Here is a 13242-nt window from a genome sequence, read left to right as displayed (position 1 = left end):
TAATGTTTAAAGTTGATAAGCAATTTGAAAATATCACTTGATAGTTATGCGTTATTGGAAGACTGGAAGATTAATCCCTACCAACCCTAACTATAAAGTCTTAAAAAAGGCAATGATTAAAATACATAAAAAATACTAGGCCTGGTGGCCCCCCAGGCTTATAATACACTGTGGGAAACCCTGACATGTGAAAATGTTCAAAGGTTATAATAATTCAAAAAGGGTCCCAAACTCTATTTCATCATTTTGGTTCAGTATCTCTTCATACAACATAGAACGAGGCAAAAAGAGTTGCCTCGTCCATAATTTGTTTTTATTTTACCCGCAGACAGCCAGTTCTTCATGTATTTTTCAGAAGGTATTGATTGTTCAGCAGGCTTTCTGTAGTGCTTAAAACATTGGTATCAAGCTGGTTACTCGCTAATTTCCAGGAATTATCATGTGTTGTCTTATATTAAACAATGAAATATTGTTTGTTTGTTTTTTCTTTTTCATTTTTTCGTTCTGTGCCCTCATATATCATTAAACAAACAAACAAAAAACATTTACCTCTATTCCGCTGGTAAATTTGGTCATGAAGCGCCAGTGTGTATGTGGGAGTTTTGCCAAACGACAAATGTCTGTTCCACCTCACTTTATCCTCCAGGGGGTGCTATTTCCCTCCCGACACTTTCTTTGTTTTTATTTTTTTTTTTCTCTCCCATCTCTCGCCTCCTGTCAGTGAGCCGCTAAAAAAAAAAAAAACAAAAAAAAAACCGCTTGCTGGCAGTTTTTTAAGCATCTTGATGATGGCGGAGGACAGTGAGTCCGCGGCAAGCCAGCAGAGCCTGGAGCTGGACGACCAGGATACGTGTGGGATAGACGGAGACAACGAAGAGGAGAATGAGCATCTGCAGGGGTGAGGGTGGCCTGTCCCGGCGGTGCGGGGGCAGAAATGCCCCAACGTTACTGCGAGCAGCCTGAGGCTAGCGCAGTTAGCTAGTCAGTGTTAGCTGACATAAACACAACTAAGCGACAGACAGGCAATTGTTTAGAGTTTTTTTTTTTAGTCTAACTTGTTTTATATCGCTAGAATATTTGACCTTTTTTTTGTATTTGTTCCTGTTATTTTACCCGCCTGGATGACATGACAGCCATTAGAGCAAACCGTTAGTCGGCTAGCAGCAAGTAGCTCAGCTGTCAGTGGCTGCTGTAGCTGAGGTTAGCTTTGTGTGTGTGTGTGTGCGTGTGTGTGTGTGTGTGTGTCCAGCAGAGTCAGTTAGTCATTTTTGTCCTGTGTGTGTGTGTGTGTGTAGCAGTCCGGGGGGAGAGCTGGGAGCGAAGCGGAAGAAGAAGAAGCAGAAGAGGAAAAAAGAGAAGCCCAGCTCGGGCTCTGGAGCCAAATCTGACTCTGCTTCTGACTCTCAGGATATCAAGGTGATGAGAAGGATGACAGTGGAGCTGCACCATATTAGTGCTGTGAAAAAAGAAAAAACTTTTCATAGCTTTTGAATATTTTTTTTTTATTATTTGACTCCTCATAATGACAAACGTCAGTGTCTTTTATTTTGATTTTATATGGCATACCAATGCAAAGTATAATAGTATAATTGTAAAGTTATAAAGACCAGTCGTGCATTTTTAATAATTGATTTTATAAATAAAATTGCAAATAATATTGAGTGCATTCATATTCATCTTCCTTTACTCTCATACCACTAAATAAAGGTAACCTGTTGCCTTAGTTGTATCTAAAAGTCCACCTTTGTGCAGTTTGAACTCCATCTTTCCATCACTTCAGACCAGCTGTCTCTTCCTCTGAGGAGGACATCCCTCCCCCACACCATGATGTGGTTGGGTGATAAAATTTATTTTCTTATCCCACATTGCAATTTGCACAAAAAGTTTTGGCTTTTTCATATTTCTCTCCTCATCCTCTATCAGTTTAGGTTGTGCTGTATTCTTTCCATTTTGTGGTGATGGTTTGAACAATGGTTTGTTATTTTTTTAAAAACTTTATGGTACTTTACTTGTTTTAATTATATAACACATGAAGCAAATTACTTGCCCTGAAATTTACTGGTACACTACTTTGAAGTTTGCAGTTGTAAAGTGGAGAAATGTGACAAATTTCAAGATATAAATACTTCTGTAATGCATTACAGGTAGGCTACAACTTCAGGATATACAGTTGTTTGCAGTAATAGTCAGCACCAAGCTTACTCAACTCCTACTTATTCTGTAAACTAGGCTTGAATCCAGAAAGCCAAATTAGCTTAATAAGAACAGTCAAACCATCACACATTGTGCAGGAAAAAATTACATGACCAAAGCAGCTTAAAGACTTACATACATGTCATGTTTATGCTTTCAGAACCCTGGCTTGCCCATTCAGAAGCTCCAGGACATCCAAAGAGCCATGGAACTGCTGTCCTGCCAGGGTCCAGCAAAGAGTATCGACGAGGCAACCAAGCACAAATACCAGTTCTGGGACACCCAGCCTGTCCCAAAGTTAAGTAAGTTTCAAATAAAGTCAGCAAATAAAAGTACAATCAATGGTTGCTGTGCTGCAGTAAACGCTGTTTTGTTTAGCAAATGTTTACGAAGGACATTAATTTTCTAACTAATGACTTTTATTTCATCCTTCTGAGTTGCTCAGGGTTCAGTGCTGCAGAAGAGTGTTAGCTATACTGCACATCCAAGCTTTTCCTTTGTGAGTCATTATATTAAGCAGTTTCCATCCCAACTCTTGCCCGTCTTTGTAGCAGGTTATGCGGACGCCTGGTCACCCTAGGACCAACACAAGCAGGATTTAACCTCTCAGCTCTTCTGCAGTGTTATTAAAAAAAGACTCTTCCACTTTTTGACATTTAAAATATAGAAAATGTTCTCTTTCTTCTTGTGTTGTTTGGAAAATAATTCACCACTGAGAGAGAGATGTGCTATTTTTGTAGATGAAGTCGTGACGAGCCACGGTCCAATTGAAGCTGACAAAGAAAACATCAGACAGGAGCCATATTCTTTACCTCAAGGCTTTATGTGGGACACTTTGGATCTTAGTAATGCAGATGTAGTAAGTGGGATGCTTGTATTGGGTAGAAGAAACTAATGAGGTCACTAATAATGATCTAATTCAAGGTGTCTTTCTGGTTGTAGTTGAAAGAGTTGTACACGTTGTTAAATGAAAACTATGTGGAGGATGATGACAACATGTTCAGATTTGATTATTCACCAAACTTTCTCAAATGGTAAGTACCTTCTGCGATTGTTTATGGTGAGAAGTTTACATACACTCATTGTGTGAATGAATATCATTATATTACGTCTGCTTTAATTTCATTTGAACCACTATATAGTTTTAGGTTAGGGCAAATTTGAGTAATTTTAAACAGAACTTTAAATTTTACTTTATTCAGATTTTCTCTAGTCCTCACAGGGATAAATTATACATGCTGAGTCAAAAATCTGCATATACCTTCACTAATATTAGGACAACGGTTATTTAGTACGTTGCAGAGACGCCACATCCTTTTTGTAGACATCAACAAGGTTCTGTTATATTTTTGTGTGGCTATTTAACCGCCTTTATTGACAGAATTGGTACTTGATTATAATTGACTGGCTTGCTGGCACAGACCTAGCTTTTAAACTCAAGCGACAAATTTTCAATATGGGTTAAGATTAGGGCCGTTTTAGAAGCTTAATGTTAGAAGAATAGAAAAAAGCTTTATTGTTATTAGTTTGCTTTAAGTGCTACAAAACCAATTCTGTGTGATTTTCATTTGCATGATTGTTTTTCTCATGTCTCTCTTGCTCAGCTAAAAAACGACTGAAGGACAAATTCAGTCTGATACATCGGTCTCAACTAGCTCCTTTTTTCCTCAATAACTTCTGGGACAATTTATTGTCCAGAAATCTTAACAACTTGCTGTGAAACAGTCAAACCCTCAGCATGATGCTGCCCCCACCGTGCCGGTCAGCTGGATAACTGTTCTTGGGTTTGAAAGCTTCACCTTGAATCCTCCGAGAACATGCTTGATGTCATGGATAAAAAGTTACTTCTTATCTGACAAATGTACCAAAGCGACTGAGAAAAATTGTACCGACAACAAAAAGACTGATTATAGGGTTTGGTATATTTTTGAGGCTGTATGGTTGAAATAAAAAGCACGGTAATCACTGAAGCTTTCTGCTGCGTAATTGTTCCGTGCTGAAACAATAAAAAGTTCAAGTGAATCTTTAAAAGCTCCAAATTAATAACTTTGTGTAAACTTCTCACCAGCCCTTTTACTTTTACTTTATTATCCACTTGCTGGAAATGTCGCTGTCCCTCAGGGCTCTGCGTCCACCTGGTTGGTTACCGCAGTGGCACTGTGGAGTACGAGTGTCCTCAAATAAGAAGCTTGTTGGATTCATCAGTGCCATCCCTGCAGACATACGCGTCTATGACACGTGAGCTCAGCTAACCGGGTCTATAGGTTCTGCAGCAACTCAGGCAGTGATTCAACCCTTGTTGTTCCTTGTTGGTGCAGGACAAAGAAGATGGTAGAAATCAACTTCCTTTGTGTTCATAAGAAGCTGCGCTCGAAGCGTGTTGCTCCTGTGCTGATCCGAGAGATAACACGGAGGGTGAACCTGGAGGGAATATTCCAGGCGGTGTATACAGCCGGAGTTGTGCTCCCTAAACCCGTGTCTACATGCAGGTCTGACGAACCGTACTCGATGTAGAACATGAGAACATGGTGGCACGGCATCTTCCCGTTTCATTACCCTGTCTTTTTTTTCCCCCCCGTCAGGTACTGGCATCGTTCGTTGAACCCGAGGAAACTCGTGGAAGTGAAATTTTCCCATCTTAGCAGAAACATGACGTTGCAAAGAACCATGAAGCTCTACAGGCTACCAGATGTAAATGATTACACTTATCTCACTCTTTTCTTCTAGTAAGAGAAAATAAACAAATGTTTTTGCTTCTTTGTTGCATGAAGAGCACTAAGACTCGAGGCCTGCGGCTGATGGAGAGACGTGACCTCCACCAGGTCACTGAGCTGTTGCAGAAATACCTGAGACGTTTCCACCTCGCACCGTCCATGGGAGAAGAAGAGGTTGCTCACTGGTTCCTACCACAGGAAAACATAATTGACACTTACGTTGTAGAGGTCTGTACATCTACTTCCTGTCCTCAAGCTAACAACTCTTTTTGTTGTTGTTCTTATAAAAAGAGGAGCTTTTCTCTCTTTCAGACTGCAGGTGGCGTACTGACAGACTTCACTAGTTTCTACACTTTACCCTCAACTGTGATGCACCACCCTCTACATAGGAGCCTGAAGGCAGCTTACTCATTCTACAGTGTTCATACTGTAACGCCACTACTGGACTTAATGAATGATGCACTGATCCTGGCAAAAATGGTAACTAGCTACTTCCTACCAAAAACCTCAGTTTCACAGTTGATGACAGATATTTACACATATTGCGTAAAAACATTTAAGCATAGTTTTCCTCGCTGTCTGACATTAAACCGTTTGTGGTTTTGATCATTTACCGTTACCAAATCATTCCTTTTTTGCTAAATATCTGAGTAAAGAAAGGGATAGAATATTTTCTGGAAGTGTTTAGATCATTTTCTTCAAATTTAGTAGATTTACATACATTTTCTTTATATTTGGTATAACTTGGGTTTTCCTTCCACAGGTTTTTCCACAATAGCTTGCTCAAATTTTGACACCCAGAGCTTCTGTAACTTAGTTTTGTTGGCAGCTTGGTAAGACTGAAGCAATTACCAAGAAGGAAATTCTGTCATTAATTATTATCATTTTAAAATGACACTACCAATAAAAATGTACTTGATAACAGTGATAATAAAATCTCACCTGTTTTTCTTTTATTGCTCATGAAAGCAGCATGTCTCAGTAAAATTGAGATATTTAATCTGGACATTCCCATGGTGTTAATAATTTTCTATAAGTACTTGAAGAGATAAACGTGGCGCCTTCAGGAAGTTGTACCCAAGAATGAAGCAGACATGTGGAGATCAACACTTCTCCTGATATCATTGCCTATCAGTGTTTTTGAGGTGTTACCTTTAAATGCATCTGCTAGTGTGAATCAGGTTGTGAATTAAACTCGTTACAAGCTCACAATTTTACAAATTGTTTAAAAGTAAAAATCTGGTATTTAGCAAATAAAAAACAGGGAATGTTTAGTTTGATTTATTGACGAACTGAGGGAAAAAAATGTGATGTCTCTTTTTAAACAGTGTATGTACATATCTGAACTGTATACAATTAAATGTAGAAACCTAAGGTGACTCGTCATCTCAGTGCTTGTTGTTGTGTTTGACAGAAAGGTTTTGATGTTTTCAATGCCTTGGATCTGATGGAGAATAAGGTGTTTCTGGAGAAGTTGAAGTTCGGCATAGGAGATGGAAATCTGCAGTATTACCTCTACAATTGGAAATGTCCCCCTATGGATCCTGATAAGGTCAGCAGCATCTTAATAATAATTAATATTTTGTCTCAGTAAATATTAATTTACTGAGACAAAGGAAGTGAGATAGGAAGTGAGATTTCCTATCTCACTTCCTTCCATCTTCCCCTTTTTGTGCTTCTTCTTTCCTTGTGTCCTATATCTTCTTTTCTTTTCTGCTTTATTTTCCTTTGTTGTCTTTGTTTCTTGCTTCCTTCAGACCGCCGCCTGTAGGATTGGCTAACTCAGTTTCTTTGTGAACTTTTGTATTTTATGTTATAAACTGAACACAGAAACTAAAACTAATGATGCACACGACTATGAACTGTTCCACAAGGATGATGCATTGAATCTGAAAACAATTAAAGGTTTTACTAAGTTTTAAGGTTAACGTTATTAAGAGTTCCATTGTATTTATTGACATCAGATCTTTTCAGTGTTGGTTAGTTTGTTTGTTAAGTGAATAAATGTAGTGTTAGAGCTCATCTAATAATCTGCTGATGCTCGTCTTTCAGGTCGGTCTCGTCCTTCAGTAGCGGCTCGTTTCACTGCTGCTCCACAAACAAGCGTCGTTACCTTCAGCTTCTGGATTCTCCTCACTTGGACCTGCGGGTCGCCCGAGCTCAACAGTGACATCTTCCACAAGTCACCCAACCTCGTGACCGGGCGGTGGTCTCATTAAGAACTCCTGCAGTCCACTGGGAGGTGAAAACTCTTCAATCATCATCCTGAATGTGAAGTCATGCTATGCCTGAGATATCCTTACAGTTACAGTGCTGTTGACATGCGCTCCCGCTCCTAAAACACGACGCTCGGACGTTCCAGAGGATGCCTTGGCATTGTGAATTTTGTTTCTATTTCTTCATTCTCTACAGACATTCTCAGCAGGGGGCTGGTATGACATACCTGTTCATATAGCTACAGTATGTAAGTGATGATCAACAAGGCAGTTACCTTTTAACATGTTTATCCTCTCCAGTCCGCCATCGTGCCGCTGCACCATTTATTGTTTCCTTCTGTTTTCATACCACTGTGGTCAGTCATGTGGCTGTTTTAGGCCTATGTAGGATTAGAAACTGTAAAAAAGTGTTTCAGACTCCTACCGAAACACTTTTTCTTCAGTAAATATATGTAACAAAGGAAATCTCGTACAAGACAACACAAGAACTGTAACATGTAGTTTACATTGAAAACAAAACCCCATTTATTCCTGTAGTTTGAGTTGCAGGTTTGTGAGGGCTGATCTAAAACCTTCTTCTTCTTCTTCTTAAGTTGTGTAGAAGTCGGTGGCTTTTTAATGACGAATGTACAGCATTGATGAAGCACAATTTTACAAACAAGTCAAATGGTTTGCTTATTAAGATCTTAAACGTTTGGTATTGACAAATGGTGGGAACTGTTTTACGTTATAAGGCTGACGTTTTGTAATTTAACATTATACCCATACATGTGGTAGCATTTGCTGTTGCACTCCATCATTGTTGTTTTTGGTACACTTTCCAGTTAGCGGCAGCTCTAAGAGGCAATATATTTCATTTTCATTGGGATTTTTGTACAAATTAAACTGAAAAATGGCTTATTGGCTTCAAAATGAAATAGTCAAGCAACCACGGTCTCATGTTTTTAGTTTAGCCATTGCCACTTGCAAGAAAACTCGGCAGAGAAATTCTCTGGTGCAAATAAGCTACTATATAGTGGCCAATGGTTCAGAAGTGCAATAGATATCCATATGTCAAAACATTTAAAGCCAACCACTGGATGATCTGAACCTGGGTTATAAATTCAAACTTTAATTAATCAAGAAGTCGGAGGAAACATTTAATAAATTTCTGTAAGCTCATCACACATTTTTCTTGGTTTTCTGAAATCTTTTTTCTTTTCTTTCAGACATTAAAATATATAGTGGGTCATTTTGTTTTAGTGTGATGTGCAGCTAAATGTATAGAAGTTGTGATATTTGTTAATGTAAAACATCAACTTCAACTCTCCCTTTACTACTTGTTTGAGGGCATTTAGCAGTTCTGTGTGCTTCAATGAGCAAAGGTTTTGACCGACCACTTGTTCTAAGCTGGAGTCTCTGTTTTTGTTTTACATTCTTTTTGGTGGTTTAATGTTTGTGATTCTGCCAAATGCAAGACAAACAGGCAGCATCTGCTATTTTTTTGTTTGTTTTAATTACTATTCTATTTTTAATTGCTCATTTTGTATTTGTTTTTCTCACATTCCATAAAGATCGGCCAGAACAAAAAGCATTGGTCAGTAAAAGCTCTGAGTCCAACTCACAAGGAGATGCTACAGTCATTAACTTAACTCTGAAAACCAGTTTCTGCATCGACGGCGTGCCTCGTGTTGCCTGCAGCGGCTCAGATGAACTGTCTGTCGGTTCTGCTCCCATGTTGACTCCAGCATTGATGGTTTACAGCCACAAACTTCAGTGGCTGAGACAACCGCCTTGTTTTTTGTTTGTTTTTTTCTTTAGGAGATCTGCAAGGTCGGGCGATGAGTGTATGTCTGAATTAACATCCAGTCAAACTGAAGAACAATGTTTTTAATTTAGAGCCATTGTAAACTGTGAAACAGCTGAAGAACCTGTACCAGCATCATTTAGGCATAAACCCAGTGCGAATACCAGTCTGTTACAACACATCAGCTATACCAGCATGGATATTTGATTGAATAAACTCTTAAATTTGAAAAAGGAACGTGGCTGAGATGGAGCTTCTTTTTTCTGTCATTGCTGAGATTTATTTTAAAGATGTCCTCCTGTTAGGTGTTTCTCTTTTTTTTCCCTCCACTAATGAAGTTTTGATTTCTGCTGAAGAAATTAACAAAATGTTTTCCAAAAAGTAAAGAAAAAACAACATGCTAACTCTGTTCTCTGTGTATTTGGACTGATGACATCACAAGAGGTACGAATCCAAAACTAATCAGCTGGTTTTAACATGTATTGGCAGATTGGCAAATTCTGACGCCTGTTGCATTTAAGTTGCAATGTGTTCATTATGTGTTAGAGCCATATTATTATAGCTTTAAAAAATACATAATACAGAACAAACATGAAAGTCTCTTGGTGACAAATTCAGTATAAAGTGACTTTGATTTTTATAGAAACGTTTGGATAGCAGATTAAAAACACCATGTGGATATCTGGTACTAACAGCACATTTAAGGTTAAATAATGACTATTGCATAACTAGGCACTTTATTATTGGCAATATGTAATAAATTCATATATATTCATAAACATACTTTTATGAACCCTAAGATCACAACATGCTCCTTTGAGATTTTTAAGATTACACACATTTCATGCAAGAAAACTTTAGAAATAAAACACAATGCATCCATTCTTAACTTGAACAGAACTGTATTTTATTAGATTCTGCAAAACAACTTTTAAGCATTATAAACAAGATTCATGAAAGAAGAAATGCCGTAAAGATACAGATGAAAACTATAATGTTTTATCACAAAACTGTAAAAAGATCAGATTAATTAATTGAGAGCTCAACCTTTATCAAAACTGATATGGTTAAAGCTGTTTTGATGGCTGTCAAAGTTCCAACAATATGCAAACAAAATAAAACAACAGAAGAAACAGGTGAAGATCTTTCATTTCTGTTTCTTCAGTTTTGTTTTTCTTTTCTTATCGGGGTTTGGAACAATTCTCTTTACTTTCAAAGGCCGCAGAGTGCAGGATAAGGCAGAGTCTGTGATTTCAGATTCAATCTCCAGTTTCCGTTTTTGTGCTCTTCTCCCACCTTCCTCCTCCTTCCCCTCCTCCATCTGCTCCTCTCCCTCCTCTTCCTCTTCCAGGTCAGCCGTGAGTTCAGCTGGCACTGCAGCTGCTTCATCTGTCAGCCAATCAACTTCCAGTGAAGGCACTCTGGGTATAATGGCATCCACCGTGTCTCTGAACATCTCCTGGTCTTCAGAAGAACACCGCCTGAACCCCAGAGAGAGGACGCTTTTGAGCCCCAGGAGCTCCGCCACGCTCTCGCTCAGGTGGGGCACCTGGCAGGCCGGCACGCCTCTCGTTGCGCTCAGAGCGATCAGGTGGTTCGTCATGAGCTGCGGTCTGACAGACTTACAAACAAGCAGCAGCCGGAGCTGGTTCCTCTCTAGTGCCTTGGTGACCTCGTTGATGCCGATGGCCAGCTGCCGTCTGGCCGCCGTATCTTTCCAGCCGTTTCTGGTCGGGTTGGGCCCCTGCGCCTCCTCACTCGCCTGGGGAACAGGCTCCGCAGCAACATCTGGTTTATTCTCCTTCTTTTTCCTCCACTGGTGAGGCATTTTCACCTCTTCCTTCTTCAGGCCTGTGGCAATTATTTTGTCCTTTAAAGTTCTCAGGATGAAATCCTTGTCTTTCGGTAAAAGTGGGCTCCATTTTGCACTGAAGGGTGACGTAAAGGAGGCCTTACTTCGGACCTGCTTTTTGAGAGCTTTCTTAGATGGTTTTGCTGCAGATGTCATGGCTCATCTAGATCACAAAACAAGAAAAATCAACTTAACACAGAAACTTTCCTGTATTTTCAGCAACATTCCTCACTATGATTTTTATGTAATGTTTTGAGGCTGTCTCTGGATTCCTAATTATATTTTTGGTCTTATTTCGTCTTATTTCTCAACCATTGCTGATTTGCTCCTAATTAAATGAATCCATTCTTTCCTCAACCTGTATAATTTTATCTGTTCCCATGACAGTAACACAAATTTGATGAATAAGCCTCTCCTGTTTCAAAACGAGGTTTCTTTTGCACCAGGAGTCATTAAAACTCATAAAGTTTGTGGCCATCTTTGCTTTGAGGCCATCAAGGCAGTTTGACTAGATAGATAAATAAATCTGACTGTCATCTAGATAGATAGAACATAATATATAAGAGTTTATATTTTTTCTGTTTCTGTGACCTGACTCGGATAAATAGTTCTCTGAAATTTCAACTTAAATGCCACATGTCTGAACAGAACAAAATAAAATAAAGTTAATCGGTATATATATACATATATATATGTGTATAGTAAATCTTTCTTGGGTTTTGTAACTGCAGGCTTCAGTGTCAGACAGCTGTTATTGAGAAAACCATAAGTTATTTTATATAAACTTATTGCTCAACAATTTTATATTAAACGTCATTTCGTTACTGATCCTGTGTAGGAACAATATATACAATTTATCGTTATAAAAATGTCCTATTGTCTTTGTTGAGGTTTGTTACTGCAGGCTTCAGAAGCTGTAATTCTGAGACAGTTTTAAAATGGGTTTATATCGACATATTTCTGATTTAAATAAACTAACGTTACCTTTCGCTGTCCTTTCACACGTTAACAATATAAAACACATAAAAGAAGTATGTTACTGTTTTAAACATACCTGCATTTATGTCGTCACGCTTAGTTTATCTTTATTTTTTTAATGTTGGATTCGTGTCTTCAGTCCTGCACGGGCTCACAGGGCGCTGCCATCTTGTTTGAATTTAAAAGTTTACAGTCAGAAACAGCGCCCACTAGCGTCATGGTGGCAGCATGACAATTACTGATAAGTCGAGCAGACAAGACTCTGGAGCATTATTGTCAAGGTTTTACACACCAAATCAAATAAACCGGGGCAGCAATTATTCAGGATTCATGTTTGGTGGGAGAAGAGGGGGTGCACTAACATTAGCCTTTTCCATAAAATAATTATTTTAGCTATTTTCTTCTGAGTTCCAACCAAGGGGCACACTTTGGCACGCCCTATTTAAATTTCTACAGAAATGTTCTAGCTGGGGCCTGCCATAGCAATGCATAGCAGAGCAGTGCATTAACTTGAGAACTGTAGACCAAACCTTCAGTGCAGTGCAGGTTTTATCTGCACTGCGAATCTATCAGGATCTTGATAGATAACCTGCAATTTTGATAGGTTTTATCAAGATTGCACTGGAAGTTAGACAGACTTACCATGAGTTTATTTAAACTGCCAAGAACAAACACACACACATGGTCATCCATACAGAGAAAATATCTAAGTAAGGAAGGAAGTGCAAGAAAAATCTCAAAGAAATCACAGGAAGAAATATTCTATCCTGTCCATTTCCTAACTGCCTGATCCCTTTGGTAGTCCTTCACTGAAAATCTTGAATCGCTCTTAGTCTGATCCCTCCCCAATGGCATCCTGTCCCGAGAAACCTCACTAAAGGCTGAACCTCAAGACAAAATCTCCATCTGGTTCATAGGGATACTCAAACCCCTCCACCACGTTAAGGTGGCGATTCTGCGGAGGGGTCACCAGCCGATCGCGATGGATGTTTAATCCAAGGGATCCCCCATCCTGAGCAAGCACAAGGCAACAGTGGAGAGAATAACTCCCTTTAAAAGGAAGAAACCTCCAGCAGAACCAGGCTCAGGATGAACAGCCATCTGCCGAGGCTGACTGGCTTCAAGAGGGCAAAAATAAAAAACACACACACAAAAAGAAACACATTAAAACAAAGCTATAACAGAATCTCTGAAAGAAGAAAAACACAGTTTTGACACCAGCCACCAGCCACTGACGAGATCCAGGCTCCGACACCAGCTACTGGCGAGGCCAGGGCTCCGACACCAACCACTGGCGAGGCCAAGGCTCCGACACCAGACACTGGCGAGGCCAAGGCTCCGACACCAGACACTGGCGAGGCCAAGGCTCCGACACCAGACACTGGCGAGGCCAAGGCTCCGACATCAGACACTGGCGAGGCCAAGGCTCCGACATCAGACACTGGCGAGGCCAAGGCTCCGACACCAGACACTGGCGAGGCCAAAGCTCCGACACCAGGCAGC

The 13242-nt window shown here is 39.6% G+C and overlaps 2 protein-coding genes across 4 annotated transcripts; one reads left to right on the top strand and one right to left on the bottom strand.

Moving 5' to 3' along the window:
* The first annotated feature begins 673 nt into the window (after window positions 1–673).
* nmt2 (N-myristoyltransferase 2) lies at window positions 674–9146 on the top strand. Of its 3 annotated transcripts, none has more exons than XM_028010124.1 (12): window positions 674–898; window positions 1296–1416; window positions 2354–2495; window positions 2934–3052; window positions 3136–3227; window positions 4315–4431; window positions 4512–4682; window positions 4776–4884; window positions 4965–5135; window positions 5220–5387; window positions 6322–6459; window positions 6960–9146. In XM_028010124.1, exons 1-12 carry the CDS (start codon window positions 786–788, stop codon window positions 6978–6980), a joined length of 1482 nt encoding a protein of 493 aa, XP_027865925.1. In that variant the 5' UTR covers window positions 674–785; the 3' UTR covers window positions 6981–9146. The 3 variants fall into 3 exon arrangements, with proteins under 3 accessions (XP_027865925.1, XP_027865918.1, XP_027865933.1); XM_028010132.1 differs by having other exon boundaries at window positions 683–898; window positions 1299–1416; XM_028010117.1 differs by having other exon boundaries at window positions 4965–5387.
* A 648-nt stretch (window positions 9147–9794) lies between these two features.
* Window positions 9795–11959, bottom strand: LOC114140359 (ribonuclease P protein subunit p38-like). The gene is made up of 2 exons (XM_028010169.1): window positions 11816–11959; window positions 9795–10924 (listed from the first exon to the last, which is right to left on the bottom strand). The coding sequence occupies exon 2, from the start codon at window positions 10915–10917 to the stop codon at window positions 10057–10059; it is 861 nt and encodes a 286-aa protein (XP_027865970.1). The 5' UTR covers window positions 10918–10924; window positions 11816–11959; the 3' UTR covers window positions 9795–10056.
* Window positions 11960–13242: the final 1283 nt, after the last annotated feature.

The sequence above is a fragment of the Xiphophorus couchianus genome, chromosome 3, assembly GCF_001444195.1.
Source record: "Xiphophorus couchianus chromosome 3, X_couchianus-1.0, whole genome shotgun sequence".
In the NCBI taxonomy this organism is placed as follows: Eukaryota; Metazoa; Chordata; class Actinopteri; order Cyprinodontiformes; family Poeciliidae; genus Xiphophorus; species Xiphophorus couchianus.
The sequence above is the reverse complement of the archived record's forward strand: the minus strand, read 5'-3'. Positions and strand labels throughout refer to the sequence as shown.